This window comes from Aplidium turbinatum, chromosome 4 (genome assembly GCF_918807975.1).
Source record: "Aplidium turbinatum chromosome 4, kaAplTurb1.1, whole genome shotgun sequence".
Classification (NCBI taxonomy): Eukaryota; Metazoa; Chordata; class Ascidiacea; order Aplousobranchia; family Polyclinidae; genus Aplidium; species Aplidium turbinatum.
The window spans coordinates 40,019,710-40,037,059 of NC_137475.1; the positions used below are offsets into that span (position 1 = coordinate 40,019,710).

Sequence of the window (17,350 nt, forward strand, 5' to 3'; positions counted from 1 at the left end):
TGTCAGTAAAAATACGGGGCTTGAGAAACACTTCCCAGTATCTAACCACAAAAAATGCAAAAATGGACTTAGCTCGTTCTGTCATTTAGCCCTCGATATATCCTATACGCCGCGCGTAACAAACTAGACTGCACATGCAATCGACACTCTACCACTTTCTGAACATGACTAAGTGAATATTGACATCGACCACTTCTCCACCTTCGCACAGTTAACTGATGCCTGTGAAGTCACTGATGTTGAAACTGCAAGATATTTGAGTTAGTTTTTGAAATCTTAGAACGAAACGTTATTTTCTTGGATGGATTGTACAGAACGAATAGTGACAGGGAATGATTATACGTGAAAAATAAAGAAGGGTAATACCAGAAAAAATACGAAATAAACAATTTTTTCGATCATTTTATGGCAATTCTCTGAGGAACAAGTCTTAAAAAAGTGACAGAATTTAAATTGCACAAAAAAGTTCTTATCAAAAAATGCTTTCTCTTCACTGCATAGGCTAGAATAGACGTCAGGCAATGAGGTATGACACATACAGTTTACGAAATGAAATGATAGCAACAAGCTAACAATCATTGAATTAGTAGTGATGCATTTCATGACAAATAATATGAACAGTGTGGCCTTACTCCAAAGTGCAGATATTAATTTCATTATTTCGGACGATCTAAGATTTCGTAACTATTCAAAAGCACATTTTAGATTCGTGTTACTTAAATAGTATAGCTTTGGTAGAGAGGTACTTTTTAAAAACCATAGACAGACAATCGATAACAACTTAATAACATTGAATTGCATAATTCAAAATTAATACAGAAATGAAATAGATACATAATTTCAAACGTCAGTCATTTATTATTAACATTTCACGAATAATTTTGTTTTGTTTAGATGAATTAAGATATTTTCCTGAAGAGGGCAGAAAGTTTTGCCGAAAACGTTTGAAATTATGTATCTATTTCATTTCTGTATTAATTTTGAATAATGCAATTCAATGTTATTAAGTTGTTATCGATTGTCTGTCTATGTTACTTAAATGTTAAAAATATATCATAGTTTGAAATATTCACCAAAAAAGTAGCTGATTTCATAGTGGAAGACAAAATGAATCGATTTCGCGTGGGATATTACAAATGATACAACATAAGAGATTCCATTCCATGAACTTCATCAAGGAACGCACCAAGACAAAAGTACTAGGAGGCAACCAAAAGCAATTGTTGCTAACCGGAAACTAACAACTGTGTTTCACAACAAACCGATTAACCTGGTGCATGAGTACAAGTTTGTTAGGTCAAGACGTGAGTTGTAGCACCACAAACTGCATAGAACACGCCAATTAAAACAAAACCATTCCCCGGACCAGATAAGGTAACATAAATATAAACATGGCCACCTGGAGATGCGGCCTGATTTGTCACATTTTGATTACAGCTATTGCTAGTGTTTGACTGACATTTTCTGAGATATTTTTGCTGTCTCCTATTGATACAAAAGCTTTTTGTTGCCTTGGGGAAGCAGTAGCAAATGAGAAAAAGTAAGTTGAAAAACGCTGAATCAGACGGTTATTGAAAAATTAACAGTCTGACTAAAATCTTCTAAATCAAATTTTCTTGGTTTTTTAACATTTGAGAATATTAAAACCTATTGTGTCATCTGGAAAAAACAGTCAGGAAAGCGTAGAAATATAAATTTAAGAAAAGTTTATTTAAACATTTGCCAAAAGTTAGCAAAACCTGGAATTTCTGCAAAATGTGACAAATCAGGCCGTATCTTTAGGTAGCCATGATTCAAAACAACTACAGACTTTTCAATACACAAAATATGAATCCTGAATTAAAAGAAGGTTAGCGTTCATCATCAGTCGTTATCTCCGCCTGTAGTAGATTGCGCATCAACATGGCTTATTTGCTTCCAAGAATGGCGGTTTTGAGCCAATTCGCCCAGTGTCGTCAAGTTGAGTCCGGTCCATGATTGAATGTTGTCTTGCCATCGTTTTGGTTGTCTGCCACGTTTTCTTTTTCCTTCTACTTTGCCTTCTGTGCAAACTTTGCTGATTCCGAATTGTGATCTTTTAGTGTGGCCGAACAGTTTTAAAACTTTTGATTTTATTATTGTTGCAATTGGATGTAGTTTCGTCATAGTTAGAAGATCTTCTATTTTCGTGAGATCAAGTAACCTTTTGTTGGTCATGCTTCTCATGATGTGATTTTGGAAGGTAGTGAGTTTTTTCATTGTTAGCGTTATAGCCTGCTAATCTTCAAAAATGAACGTGTGAGGATAATTGATAGGCCTATTCAGCATTCTATGGTCAATCATCCGCATGCTAGTTCAAATAACATGAAGATATATGAACATTTAGTGCAGTGGTTCCCAACCTTTTTTGTTGCGTTCCTCCCTTTGCCTATTTTGGAACTATTCATTCCTCCCCATATTACTAAAAACAAAAAAGGGAGTCTTAAATTTTAGAAACCCTAGAATTTTAACTAAAATGGTTTCTCTAGAATTCCCCCAGATTGTAATAGACACCATTATGTTAGGGTTCTAAGACTCTTTCCTCATTCCGATCGGAAGTAAAAACGGGATCAGGGACCGCACAGCCGGCGGTCTATAAAAATTACCAGATATGCCAGTTTTTGGTTTGGCTTATCAAAACCATCGTGTCGATCATCCTCATTCTGCGCAAGCGGAACCCAAGGTATGTGAAGGTTTTTTAGTGGCGTGTTGGCCAGTGGCGTAGCCAGAAATGTTTTTTTGGGGGGGCCAAATATTTGATGGATCGAAGAGAACAACAAAGTGTTTGATTAAAGACATCGCTACCTCATGTGCAGTGGCGTACCCTGGTCGGTTGAGCAAGGGAAGCAATAAAACTGGTGGGAGGTTAGAGCGTGCCGAAGGCACGCGTATTCTAGGGGGGCCCGGGGGCATGCTCCCCCGGAAAATTTTTGCAAAATTACACTAAAATAATGGATTATAGCGCTTTCTGGAAACACTTTTAGGGTAATATTTGTATGAAATTTATTAGCAAATAAACAGCTATTAACTTATTAAATGTAGCTCTTGCACACGAACGGCAAAAACTGAAATTCCTCCCCTGAACTCATGAAATTCCTCCCTAGGGAGGAATTCCTCCCCGGTTGGGAACCACTGATTTAGTGGAAAGTGCTGCAGCGCAAATTGAATAAGAATGAGTGGGCAACCATTTTTCAAAAGACATGCTCATTACAAAAGCGTGAGGCACAAAATAACACTGCCTAACGATATCCACCAAAAAGACTGAATTAAACACGCTAATCATGTTGTTGAACAGACAACGTTGGAAAGAACCAATAAAAAGTTTCATTCTCGCGCCAACAAACAAGCACGTTCGGTTTGACGGGACCGAGCTACTGAAAGTAACTGTTTACAATAATTAGTAGTGATTGGCAGACGAAGGTCTTTTGAAGGGAGTTTTGGGGTTCACCCCAGACACAGATAGCAAAGCAACTTTTTTTTACGTTGTAAAATGTACAATGTAAAAAAGGTTGCTTTGATGTATGGGGTTGTGCACCGATAGTAGCCTACTTGTACTTGTATGTTTTAATGCGTTTCAACATACCACCTGTGATCTTTCTCGTGTGATTTGTTCTATTCGTTGGACAAATTCCATTAACACGTGGTGTATCCACATCACTAGGCGTTGGAACGACATAAAAACGGCGTTGGAACGATGTAAAAACGTTTGCTGCTGGGGGACAACATTCTCAATCAGCTCATTGGACGTAAGCTAAAAATTTGAGTCAGCTTCAGTGCTATTTAGTTTGTAACAAACAAGAACGAAATGACATTGGATATTTTGAACACACATCACCATTTCAAAAACTTCATAAAAAAATACACTTGCTCTTTTTTGTGCCTTATTTACGTGACGTAGTCTCTATAAAGTTTGCAAATGGTTAACAAAGTGCCAATGAACATTATTTCATTTGAATAACAATATCAAGCATCATGTGATCAGGAATAAATAATCAAAAATTGCAAACAAGGAAAAGTCAACAGTAAACAGTGAAACAGGAACTCAAAGATGGCACTTGAACTAAAATAACGTGTAATATTGACGTCAAAGTAACATTGTGGAAGTTGAACGGAAAAAAGTTTGTAAACAAAAAGAAACTGATTCAATATGTGACTACTCAGCCAGCAAATTAGTTTACATCAATTCACATCGATTCAACATCTGCAGACGTTAAATTAATGTAAAAAAGAACTAATGAGCTGGTTGAGTGAAGCAGTGGCAAACACAACACTGTTCAAGTTGAAAGACTGCACTCATTGTACTGGAAACAATGTGAATACTGACATCGAAACGGCAGCAATATTCTTCTAGATTGTCAAGCGACAGTGATATCTGCAACAAATACTTTGTAAGAAGATTGAAAAAAAAGTCAGGATGAAGGTTGAAAATCCATCAGATATCCCAGACAGCAAGTCAACCGTTTTTTACATTGATTCAACGTCTGCAGAAGTTAAATGTAAGACGTAAGAATGTTCATTGTAAGACGTAAGAATCAATGTAAAAAAACCCGGTTGATTTGCTGTCTGGGATTGTGCAGTCAGCGACAAGAAACAGTAAAGCCAACTGATTGGCAACTCTACCACGGAGTTGGCAGCCCAGGTTCGATTCTCGGTCGGGCGAAACCAGATTTCACGAACTGATACCGATAGTGCCCTGAAAATTATGTGTTCGGATCATTCTTTCAATTTTGAATTGTAGTGAAACTAAAAGAACCATAAAATTTTCACCACAAACCTCCAAAGTGACAAGAATTACCTGAAATTATTCTTTTGCTCTTACACATCGTTTTACCTTTTATGAAGCCGATCGTCTGTCTTTAGAGTATTTTTTCATCCAAAGTAGTACAGAAAGTGTGACAAGGGAGGCCAGAGTGACAGCACCGAGCAGGTAAGTCATTAAAGTGCGAAAGTAACTCGAGCAATCGGGGCAATTGCATCTGTAAAACATTAACCAAATATCTCACTACACCGTCAACACATTATGGTTCAGTCACATGCTAAAATGACCATTGTTGGCACATGTTGGTCGAAAGGTGAGTTTTAACACGTTTAACTAAAAGCGCTATATGCTCGCACAGATAAAAGAAAAGTGTGATCTTTGCACGCGGTTTCTATTCATGTTTCTACCGATACAAGACATGCATCTGAAGTCTGAACCAAGTTAATGAGCAAACAAATACGTTGGTGTTCTATCACGGCTTTTTAATACCCTTGGAAACATAAAAAAGCCAGGTGAATAAACTGCGTTTCACATTCTTACAGTGACAATACATAGCAAACTAATGTAGTTTCAACCGTGAAACTTATTAAGCAAACAGTGAACAACAGGCCAAAAGTTGGAACTGCCCAACCTGCACATCAGCTCTTTTTTGCATTGATTCAACGTTTGTAGGCGTTTGATCAAGTAAAAAAAATACATAAGTCGAAACTTTGCAAAAAAAGATCTATACATCAAATCAGTCCTTTCTACATTAAAATTTTTACATTTACATTACATTTTTTTACATTAAAACTTTTTACATTAATTCAACGTCTGCAGACGTTGAGTTGATGTAAAAAAACGACTGATTTGTTGTCTGGGGAATTGAATCGCTAGCTGAGCATGTGGCACACTTACAAACATGGATTGAGATGCTGGATTATCACAACAGCGACACCGTTAGAGACTTTATCAGTGAAACTCATAGATCCATAGACGAAGGCACCAGTTCCCTGTAAGTAGATGCGCAATAAGAAATCAAGAGTGGGGTCTTTTTTCATTCAATCAACATCTGCAGACGTTGTAAAAATCAGCAAAAAACAAAGGACTGGGTTTGCTGGCTGGGTTGTTAAATAATTTTAATTCACTACAGCTAATTCCTTGTACACAAAAATATAATTTGGTAAAGCAGTTTGGGATATGACTGAAAAAACAAAGCGCCAAAGCGGGATAAATGAACAAAAATGCTACACATACTTATTATTTAACGACACAAAATTGTCTAAAAAGCGTTACTTTGTAGTTATCTTAGGAATAAAAGTGATTGGATGTCTCTTGGTTTGTTCACGCCAAAGCTTCAATATAAAAGGACAATTCAAACTAGACAGGAAAACTACGAAATCACTTCTGAACACCGAAAACTACGTCTCATGAACTACTACTAAAACTACTACGAAAACTAACGCAAGAGTATGGTGAAAGAAGTTTGAAGACGGAATACTCACTGACTCAGAGCCAATCAAGCTCGTTGTCATAGCCAGAGACATGACGAGCATCATGGAAGTGCCAATCCCAAGTAAAACTGCTTGCCCAAACACCTGCTTGCTGTGCTCTTCCAAGAAATGAGCCCACACGCAAGATCCCAGCAAGAACATTGCTCCAATAATGTACGTTAGCTATGGAGACAAAAAGGACAATCGTGAGATGAAAGAAAATTTGGAAGACAAAATTTCATATAAAAAATACTTTGAAAAAGTTTTCAAAAACAAATTGAACCTCACAACGCAACAACTGCATCAACATTGAATAACAACCAACTTCGCAGGGCCTGACGTCACAAACTGACAAAACCAGCACACAACTTACCAACATACCTCGTGTTTAAGGACCTTGGTGATTTGGCGAACCAAGAAAGTACTGACGAAACCGGACACATACGTCACTAGCGGAACGATAGCGATGTACTGCTTGCGTAACTTCAACGTGTCGGTCAGGTACATTGGCATGTAGACCTGAAAGATGGAGTAAAGCTGTTTCGGAAAACTGAGAGGAAGGTTCTGTATTTAACATTCTTCCAAAGCAATCTAAAAAACTTGCAACGTTTAATGTTAAATTACATTTAAGTTTTGTCGTTTTTCAAAGTTGTAAATTTAAGAACTGCAGCAATGCAGCATTCATGTGTTTATGCTATCATGTACAAATCATCGCAGCTGCAAAACTAAGACGAGATGCAAGTATTTAATTCGAAGGCGGCCATCAACCAAATAATCAAAATTATGAAAGTCGAAATTCAAATCTGACAATACGGAAACCCTGTCTCTTGAAGTACAATATCCTGGCTATGGTTAAGAATCAAGCTTTGCCTTGCACAGTTGACTTACTTGCGAAAGGTTCACCACCAGCCTAGTGAGCATGTAGAGGCAAGCAATCTGGAGGACAATATCAAACATTACAACAGCGGATACCGATAAGATAACAAACAAGTAAAAACATTGCATTGGCGTCAAAACAGAAGGTTGAAGTGTAACTTTAGTAGAGAGTTATCGTATCCTTGGCCTGCTATAAACGTGTGTTTCTGAGCAACATAATGTCAGCTTCAACCCTGTGGTAATACCTATATTGCATTTGGTATGTAAGAAAATTGAAGACTTTTTATGAAACTTGCACAAAGTTAGAAACGATAAAAAACCAAATTTAAGTGGCAAAATGTTGCAATGAAACTTACCACATAAAAATTAGGCTGCCTAAACCACTCATACCATAGAAGCTTTGGTCGTGAGTCAGGTTCTTCTTCATAATCATCTGCAAAGGGTGGATAATATTGGACACAACTAATCAATGACTAGAAATACAATCAATCGCTCTTTGAAGATATTCTCGGCTTTATGTACGTTTGAACAGCACTAACGCAATGTGTAAGGTGCCATTTCTACAATTTAACATGTAGGCCTAGGTGTTATGTGGTGTGTACAATTGTACGTACATGCACAGTGCACATCACTTTGACTGCAGAAGTGAAAGCGCGAAAACAGTCAAAGTCACTTCCGAACAAAAAAATGAGCAATTATCGTCATTTCCGCACGGAAGCTTCCAAAGTGGTGACTTTGCCTTAAATTTTATTTTCAGACAATTGCAAACCTTAATGATTTGTTTAGATGAATTAGTTATTTTCCTGACGAGGGCAGAAAGTTTGCCGAAAACGTTCGAATTTATGTAGTTATCTTTTATTTTATATATATACTGTATTGTTTTTGAGTTATGCAATTCAATCTCATCAAGTCGCTATCAATTATCTGTTTATGCCGTGGTATTCAAAAATTTATCTCTCTAGCAAAGCTATAGTGATTATAAGCCTTTGAAGAGAAGGAGTCATTAACTTCTTCCAAACTAGTTTTGTCAAATTGTTCTCATCCATTCGTTCAAGGTGTCCAACCAAACTCGAACGATGTTTTCGCAAGCACTTTTCAATATCCTCAACATCAGTCCACTCTCTCAAGACACTGTTTCCTATTTTGTACAGAAGTGTCTTGCCACACGTTTGGTCTGCATTAGCCTAATATCTATCCTCTTCATCGCCCACCATTCACTTTCATAACGCATCTTACACACGCCTTGTACGCCATTGGTGATCAATACTGATCATATTACCTGGTTCAAGCATTACATCAGGGTTCAGCAATGAGGCAGTTTCGGATAGATCGTCTTTTGAATCGTTTACAGAATTTTCTGATTCTTCTACAATTCAAAGGGAGCAATAAACATATTTATTGACGAAGAAAAATAAGAGTCTATGTAAAAAATTATTTTTAACGTCAAATTATTGTTAATTGTTAAAGCGCATTGCAAAATTTAAAATGCATAAAATTTTTCATACACTTAACCTGCTTAAGCTGATCATATTAAATCCAAGTCAAATTGTCCTGGAGAAATTGTAAACGAAAGTGAATTAAGGCTAAGGAGAAATTGTCCCGTAAAGCGTATAATCCAACTATATAGGGTTAGTTGAGTTGAGTGTTTAACAGAAATGTTCCGATGATACATCACAGCAGTAGGCAAGGAAAAAATTGACTTTCAAGACATAGACAATGGCAGAGATGGGCACTACCACTACCAGTTGATAAAAGTAGCGCGCAACCGCTACTTTTAGTTTACGCGCTACTTTTTTCTTCACTTCAACTGACGTAAACTAATTCAATTTAGTCCAAAAATTAATTTTTAGCGCTGTAACATATTATAACAAGGAACAGAATCGACTACCTACATAGACACAAATTACAGTTCAGGTGACTGGTGTCATAACTATCTATGTATTTGTTTCATACATCTTATGTTATGTAACCTCTTTCATTGTTGATAGCCATACCAAGAAAAGGTCGAGGCTTCTCCTTTAAAATAACATGGAATATTAAGGAGAATACAACACCAATTCCGACCACAGTAAGAACAAGGTTCTGCAAATAATATAGCAAGTTTGTAGAAGCATTTAACCCCTTTCTGATCACATGGGTAGTTTCTTGACCAACTTTTGCAAGCAGTATAATCTGAGCAGCGAGTGAGTTTAGTGCAAATTACAAAACTGAAAACATTTGCTGTAATAAAAAATCAGGCAGTGGTAAAGCGAAAAGATATCATTTCTGTCAGCAATGTTTTCCACAGCTGGTGAATTTGATCACACTAAGAAAATTATTAAAGTATTGTGGATCTTTTTAAATACAACCGTTTAATACTTTGACACCAAAGATAAGACCTCCAAATGTTTGTCGTATCAAAACACAACACAGGTTTGATGAATATGAGCAACTAAACTCAGTTCAATTGTTATGTGATGCTTAACATTGCAACATTTAACTTATCTAGTAACAACTTGAAGCAATCTTACCCTGAAAGAACAAGCATCAGCTGGTGACAGAACATTATTTCCAGATTGTGATGACCCTGGTATGTCCAACACAAGCCAAGCAATAGTATATACAGCAATACTGCTGATTACAGTAAACCCATACCTAAAAAGAAATATTTATAAGCATAAACCTGTGAAGTTGATAAAGAAATAAACCATAATGGTTAGGCGGTGTAAGCCTAGTTTATTGGCATGTTGTCACAAAACCCAGTTTAACAATTTTAATTTATGAAAAAATACTATGATAATAATACTGTAATAATATATTACATGTTGTAAGCAACAAGGTACTTTTTCATCTTTCTGATGTATATATAACACTGGTCTACAAAAAAAGATTTTTTTTCTGCTGTTTGAACTTTGAAAACTGATTTAAAGTAATTTTGGGGTGCTGAATCCGAATCTGAACTCAGATTTTCACTATCACATCAGATTTTTTAGATATGATAACAAAAATGCTTTATTTGCCAAAAGTGAAAGATTTGGCGTTGCGTTTACTACCAGCATATGCACTATGCAGTGCTATAGCGAAAGGTAGTCTTAGACAGGCCAAAGCAGCCTAAATAAGGTTACTGGACAAGCATTGTCATAGGCCTGCTTAAATCTTTGTGGTTTCATGCAAAACATTGACGAGGGAGGGGGTCAGTTATACTTTTAGCCTCCCGTTTAGCTTGTTATTACTGTCTTGTTAATAATGTTGCTTAGAAAACAAATTGGTATCAAAATTATAGTTTGTGGGTGTATTTCAGCTATATTTATGCACCACATGGCCTGGATTTCTGGATATAGCACAACGTGTATGTGTGATAAACGCAACGTCAAATTTTCCACTTTTGACAATAGTAACAATTTGATGTTATCATATCTCACAAACCTGACGTGATAGGATAAATCTAAGGTCAGATTCGGATTCAGCACCCCAAAATTACCCTAAATCAGTTCTCAAAGTTCATACAGCAAAAATCACGTAGACCAGTGTAATACATAATGCAGTTGCTGTCAAATTAGGTTAACATCTACACTTTCACAACTAATAGCAATTAATAATATCTGACAACATACCATAAATTAACCTTCATAAAAGATAATTATAGGAGCACAACATGTAAAAAAATGTGTCAATTGAATGTGTCATTGAATCAAATAGTTCATGATCAATTCCTAAAAAAGGTTGCATATTGCTGGGCTAGGAAATACAAATCCAGAAAATCATCCAAACCAAGCAGTTTTTTAAACTTTACCTGTAAGAATTTAAGTCCACATTGTCCTTTTCTACATTGTTTGTGATATCTGGAATCAGAGCAAGGTGATTTATCTGCGTAGATGCCCAACCAAATTGAAAGATAACTACTAATGGGGCATAATATATAAACTGAGCATAATCTTCTGTATTTTCAGTGCATCCCACACATCTCAAAAATAAAAGAGGAAATGTGAGAGTCACACAAACAGTTCCTGCAACACAAAAATAACCATTATATTTTGTTTGATTTAAGACATGATGTCATTGTATTTGTAGAAAAGGCTCCAATTTATAATGTTCAAGTGAAAATACAATTAAGTTATCAATAACTTAGAAATGAAACCAGCATAGCACACGTACATACCAATTAAATGCCATGACTTCCGACGACCATATCTGCAATATATGCTTGATTTATCAGATTCATAACCAACAAACGGTGTTGCTAAACCATCAGCAATTTGTCCAACTAGCAAAAGATAACCTGCCATATTATTGCTGAACAGTAATACCTAAAACAATAATGATTATGGAAGTTAAATAAGTGTAGTTTGAACTTAGTGTGTTCTGCAATGTGCCATGATTGACAATCGTAATCCTGAAGTTGACAATTTTAAAATGATCACTTAACTAGAATTTGCTCCGCAATAAAAAAATTGCATTTTTGCAAATTTGCTATGAAAATAACTACAATTAGCCGAATAGCGCTAAGATCAACAGAACAGTTTAAATACCGTAGTGATAAACAGTGATACAATTATTATAAGAATTAGCATTTTATGATTGTTTGCAAACATAGTCTTGTCCTGACTCTATTTTTTGCCTTACTTTTTCGGTATGCTGGTTTGACCCCCACAAAATTAAATGGTGTGATACCGGTAACACCTTATAAAATACTACGGTGATAAGTACAAAAATTATAAAAAAGAATGCAAATACCACAGTAATTTGCTTGCACAGTACCAGGTTGTACGAGATAGCAATGCAAATATGTATAGTGCCCATAACTATATAATGCATCATTGTAAAATGCCGTTAGAAAATTTTTTCTCATATAAAAATGTATAGGCTACCGGTATATGATATTGTCAAAAAATAAATCAAAACAAAAAACTTAATAAAATTTACTACAAGAGGACTCACCTTATGTAAAAATATTAGGAGATAACTGAACCACATTGTAGCACATAAATCGTTCAGAATATGGCCAACACTGAAAGCAAACTTTTGCAAGGGAGCCAGAGCCATTGTGCAACAATCTTTTAAACTTTACTGGCTGTGTTGGGAATATTTCCAACAGAAAAATCAAAGAAAACTCATTTATTACAAAATAACAAAAGTTGTACTTCGATGATCTTATATCTGCAAATATATCCAAAAGTAAGATAGTGTTCACAATCTCTACTTCGACTCCAACATACCGTACTGTAGCCTACGGCCTACGCTGTGGTTACAAATGCAGCACAACAGGAAGAAGAGACACAGGTTAGTCATTGAGTCAGCTGCTCACTATAAGAAAAACAAATTACATAAAGTCAAAGACGTATTTGAAAAAAGTGTATGACAACGGCGTGTTATGCAATTTATTCCTCGCATCCTGCTCCTCTATGTTTTTTGTATAATATCTAAGATGAATTATATAATTTTGGTCACAGTTCATATCACAGTAGAAAGCCAGTTACGTTTTGGTTGACTGAGCAACATGTTTTTATCTAAAGTATCTGTTAAATTGCAGCAAAGCATTTCATGACTTGAAAATTCAGCAAAGCATTTAATTGCTTAATTGCTAAATGAACCAATGCGTTGATACTGCGGGTAATTTTAAGATTTAACAAGTCACCGAACTTGTTGAATTAGCGGATTTTCTTTCTTTTTTAACCTATGTTTTTAATTTTATGTGTAGCTTTGAATTCCAGTTTTTCTCACGGATTCCCAGTATTGCAGATTGTAGTGACATTTTTTGAGAGTGTCAGTTGTCACGACCATCGTTTTACATTTGTTGGGAATGATTCTACGCGTTAGTTAGTCGTTCAGAGTTGACCTGAAACTGCTGAAACTAAGAAATTCTTAGTAAGAATGTCACTCAAGTCAAGTTTGCCACAATTAGGGATTTATTCAAGAAAATGGTGGAGATTTTTGTACAGATTTGAACATGAAGAAACTTCTAACTCAAATATCCAAAAAATATTGACGCCGTCAGCGTAAACGCAAACGTTCGAAACATAGCATCTTTTCACAAAGTGGGACTAGGTGGGCAAATTTTCAAAAAAGGGCACTTTTAGCACGAGAGTTATGTTAAAAAGGGCACTTTTCGCATAAATGATGGAAAAAAGGGATTTTTTTCCCGAGCGTAAAACATGTAGGATAAGCTTAAAAATGTAGATTTCTCAGGCAAATTGTGGGTAAAAAGGAATATTATAGCCTACCTAGACTAAACTTGTGAGACCCTTAATTGATTCCTATATTCATCTCCGCCCACAATATTTTATAAATAATAATGTAATAAAATTAATCTAGCAACATTTGGTTGCAGAGGTCTCTTGTACTAAAGTAAAAAAAACAACTACGACAATAATTAATGAAACACAACCGCTAAGATATTATAATGAGTTGAATCTTTGCAGAATTAGATGATTCTAAAGAGCTGGTATTTTATTTTGATAAAAATCAGGAAACAAACTTAATTCAGACATTTAGAATCTCACACAAAATTTGAGGTAGCCTATTCACAACCCAAATTGCTAATCAATCTGCTTGAATGGAACATTAAGAATATTATAAGTGTTGTTCGCCTTTCGTTTCCGAAGATGGCCAATGAGACTGAGATCAAGCTTTTTTTTAGTGTAGGCTTTGGTAGGCTACATGCAGGAATGGAGGAACCATTTTAAAAGTAGGTGGGCCCAAATGCCCAGCAGTGAAAGTCAATCCAACTTTTTGCACTAGCATTAAAAAAGAATTAAAAAGATCATTTTGCAGTAGCTTTGAATATAGGGATTTCCAGATAAAACTGTATCAGTTTTGATAGATTTATGCAAATGTTTTATCTATTTTAACAGCTTGACTTCGTTTTCGAGATAATTAACATCAATATCCCCACCTAGCCTGGTTTAAGTGCCTTATTTTAGAGACAAAGTTGCTGCATCCTCTACCCTTGCTGCAGCTAAAATTACTTTCTCTATATCACAAAAACGGCATGTTATCTTGGTCAAATCTTTCGCTACCTTTTCAAAAATATTTGGCTTTCAAAAGTGGGTGGGCCAGGCCCACCCAGAAAAAAAAGTAGGTGGGCCCAGGCCTATGAGGCCCACGTGGTTCCTCCGTCCCTGGCTACATGAGTGCGGAGATGACTGATGAGGCCTATCTTTGCGGTGAAGCTTCTATTGCAGGATGGACATGGGAAGGATGGTTGGCTATAGGGCCAGGGTTGTTTGAGGCTCGGGCCTTGCGATGTTCTCGTTTTTTTGACAGCAAATAGCGTACGATGTTTCTCAGCTGATTCTACGCCTTTATAAATAAGACTGCGCCATGTTGGTCGTTCTGCGGCTAAGTCTTCCACGAATCTACGTCGAAGGCGAAATCTTTTATGGAAGCTTTTAAAGTGTCTGGATATTTTAAAGGATATTATAAGTACCGTGAAGGTCAAAGGTAGGCTCATAAGTTCTAAATGCTATGCTGAAGCTTTCTATTTAGCTGTTCATTCTTTAACTTGGATCTAACTTAAACAAAAGTTAAGTCTTAAAAATTGCCCACCTAGTTTCAAACTAGGGGGGCAAAGAAAGGACTAGGGGGGCAAGCAAAAGGACTAGGTGGGCAATTGCCCACCTAGTTTATATGTGAAAAGATGCTATGGTTCGAAAAACCATACGCGTAGGCCTATACGTCAACGTAACTTGTAAAAAAAGTTGGCGGTGTCACTAGCGCAAACTCATTTTATTTGCTAAGTGCTAACCATTCACACGGTATAAACCACTCGAAACAAACAAGGTTTATTTTGATTTTCCACGAAAAACACAAGCATCTGAAAGAGAGACAAGAATGTTTGTGTTTGTTTGTTTAGATCTTCGTCAAGTGCAAGACGTCAACATTTTGCAGTTTGATAAAAAAAAGAATGCAAACAACAGCTAAAGACATAAAAAAGTATACGTTGACGGGTAGACCTTGGTATAGCGTAGGCCTACCATATTTTCATCGCCTAAAAAGAGAACAAGTTTTGCCAACGGATAAAATACAAGCAGAATGTTTCGTATGAAAACTTTTTGACATGTTTTTGGATACCGGTAATTATAAACCTATGCAGCAAAAAAAACAGACACCAAAAAAACAGGCAAGTTTGTTTGTTTCTCGAAAGCCGATTTGTTAGATTTGTTCGACAAAATAAAAATGTGATGTAGGGCTGTAGGCCTAATAATGTCATAAAAATGTGACAAATCAAGCAGTATCTGCAGGTAGCCATGCCTTAACTTTTTTATAAAAAAAAGATCAGCTTTAACGAAATCATAAAATGACTTGCACGAAATATAGGCTAATTGCAGTTGTAGGCCTACACGGCCGTTAATGAGATGCTAAGAGTAGACTCAACTAAAAGGCTATTTCTTTCCTTGTGCCATTGTGGTGCTTCATAGATTAAAGTCATTCTACATTTGCACCGACATAAGTTGTAAGTATCCATGCCACGATTTATTTTCAAATAGGCTGTATGTTATGCATAGTGCACTTTAGAATATTTTTTCGATTTGCTTTACTTGACAAATTAGCCAAACTATTAAGTGGGTAATCAGCAACGTTTACAAGCGCTGAATCAATACGTAAAATAATAATTTATTGTAAAACAATGAGAACCTTAAAATGTAAATAAGTTATGTCAAACTCTTTTGCCAGTTTCAGAGTTTTTTTAATGTTTTATTTCTTTGTGATTTATTCATTTTTTGATATTTACAATTTTTTTTTAGTTTGTCCCAATTTTTCTTTTTCATAAATTTGTTGATCAGATCTCCTCAAATGAGGAAATTTCCTCACAAGTGAACTCGCAGTTCCGCTCGCACTCATCGCTGATCTCTATTTGGCTACTTAAGACAATCGCATAGCAATGTAGTATGTTTCAATGAACGTCAAAGATTGTTTAAAACAGCAGATCAAATAGTAGACTACGTTAATGGTTTTTTGAAAATCTATAGGCCTGAATCAGAATGTTGCATTGGTACAGAAATGGTTGGAAATTGCGAAAAGTCACATAACAATGAAATCTTGTTGAAAATATGAGCAAAAAACTGAAAATGTAAAAAAGAGGACACTTGAGCATTTTTGGGTGTCCTCGGAGGACAATTTATTTTTCTTCAAAAAAGAGGACAAATCCTCTTAAAAGAGGACATATGGTAGCCCTAGTATAGCGTCAAGTTGACGCTATACCAGCCCGCACAACAACGTGTCGTTGGTCCAACGTTAGACCATCGGAAACGTCTCGTGGGCCCTCCGTTGGTTTCCGACGTTGGCGCGTAACAAATTTGGCCAGCGGGCCACCTTGGGCGAATCGTCAGTCACAAAAATCGGTTGGTTAAACGTCGATCCCCCGGTGGCACACTGTTGGCCAACCCTTTCCCGACCATTTGCCACCTGCGACCAACCTGCGACCAAACGCTTTCGTTGGTTCGACGTGGGATCCACGACGCAATTTACAACTGTCCTCACTGTGCCGAAAAAAGGCTTGGCTAATCGTAGACCCAACGTTGATGCACTTTTGGCCAACCCTTTCCCGACCATTTGCCACCTGCGACCAACCTGACGACCAAACGCTTTCGTTGGTTCGACGTGGAATCCACGACGCAATTTACAACTGTCCTCACTGTGCCGAAAAAAGGCTTGGCTAATCGTAGACCCAACGTTGATGCACTGTTGGCCAACCCTTTTCCGACCATTTGCCACCTACGACCAAACGCTTTCGTTGGTTCGACGTGGAATCCATGACGCAATTTACAACTATCCTCACTGTGGCAAAAAAAATGCTTGGCTAATCGTAGACCCAACTTTGGTGCACTGTTGGCCAACCTGACGACCAAACGCTTTCGTTGGTTCGACGTGGGATTTACGACGCAATTTACAACTATCCTCACTGTGGCAAAAAAGAGTTGTTTAATCGTAGAACCAACGTTAGTGCACTGTTGGCCAACCTACGACCAAACGCTCTCGTTGGGTCGACGTGGAAGACGCAATTTACTATCATCCCCTCTGGCGAAAACGATTTGGTTACTCGTGGGCCTAGCGTTGGCCATCATTTGCTAATCTACGACCAAACGCTCACGTTTTGCTCTGACAAGGGTTAGACATTACGACCTCACCAAACCGAAAACGTTTCTTAACTTTGACCACATGGTGGCGTGTTGTTAACTCACTTTTTTCGAGTTAATCTGTGCTGAAAATGATGACCACGAAGACGTGGGATCGAGGCCTCAATTCG

The 17,350-nt window shown here is 36.8% G+C and overlaps 1 protein-coding gene across 2 annotated transcripts; it reads right to left on the reverse strand.

Annotated features, from left to right (window-relative positions):
- Positions 1-263: 263 nt before the first annotated feature.
- On the reverse strand, positions 264-12,147 carry LOC145769264 (major facilitator superfamily domain-containing protein 12-like). 2 transcript variants are annotated; one of them, XM_082580846.1, is made up of 13 exons: positions 12,043-12,147; positions 11,264-11,411; positions 10,898-11,111; positions 9,636-9,759; positions 9,096-9,207; positions 8,405-8,491; positions 7,482-7,558; positions 7,138-7,185; positions 6,631-6,768; positions 6,262-6,432; positions 5,675-5,769; positions 4,850-4,994; positions 264-4,390 (listed from the first exon to the last, which is right to left on the reverse strand). In XM_082580846.1, the coding sequence occupies exons 1-12, from the start codon at positions 12,145-12,147 to the stop codon at positions 4,853-4,855; spliced, it is 1,461 nt and encodes a 486-aa protein (XP_082436972.1). In that variant the 3' UTR covers positions 264-4,390; positions 4,850-4,852. The 2 variants fall into 2 exon arrangements, with proteins under 2 accessions (XP_082436972.1, XP_082436973.1); XM_082580847.1 differs by lacking the exon at positions 264-4,390 and adding an exon at positions 4,599-4,711.
- Positions 12,148-17,350: the final 5,203 nt, after the last annotated feature.

Bases quoted from the DNA above. Each gene is read 5' to 3' on its own strand.
- LOC145769264 (XM_082580846.1), bottom strand. From the start codon at position 12,147: ATGGCTCTGGCTCCCTTGCAAAAGTTTGCTTTCAGTGTTGGCCATATT. The intron at 9,208-9,635 runs GTAAGATTGCTT...TATTATTTGCAG, and splicing joins CTGATGCTTGTTCTTTCAGG to AACCTTGTTCTTACTGTGGT. The intron at 8,492-9,095 runs GTTACATAACAT...TTTGAATTGTAG, and splicing joins GGCTATCAACAATGAAAGAG to AAGAATCAGAAAATTCTGTA.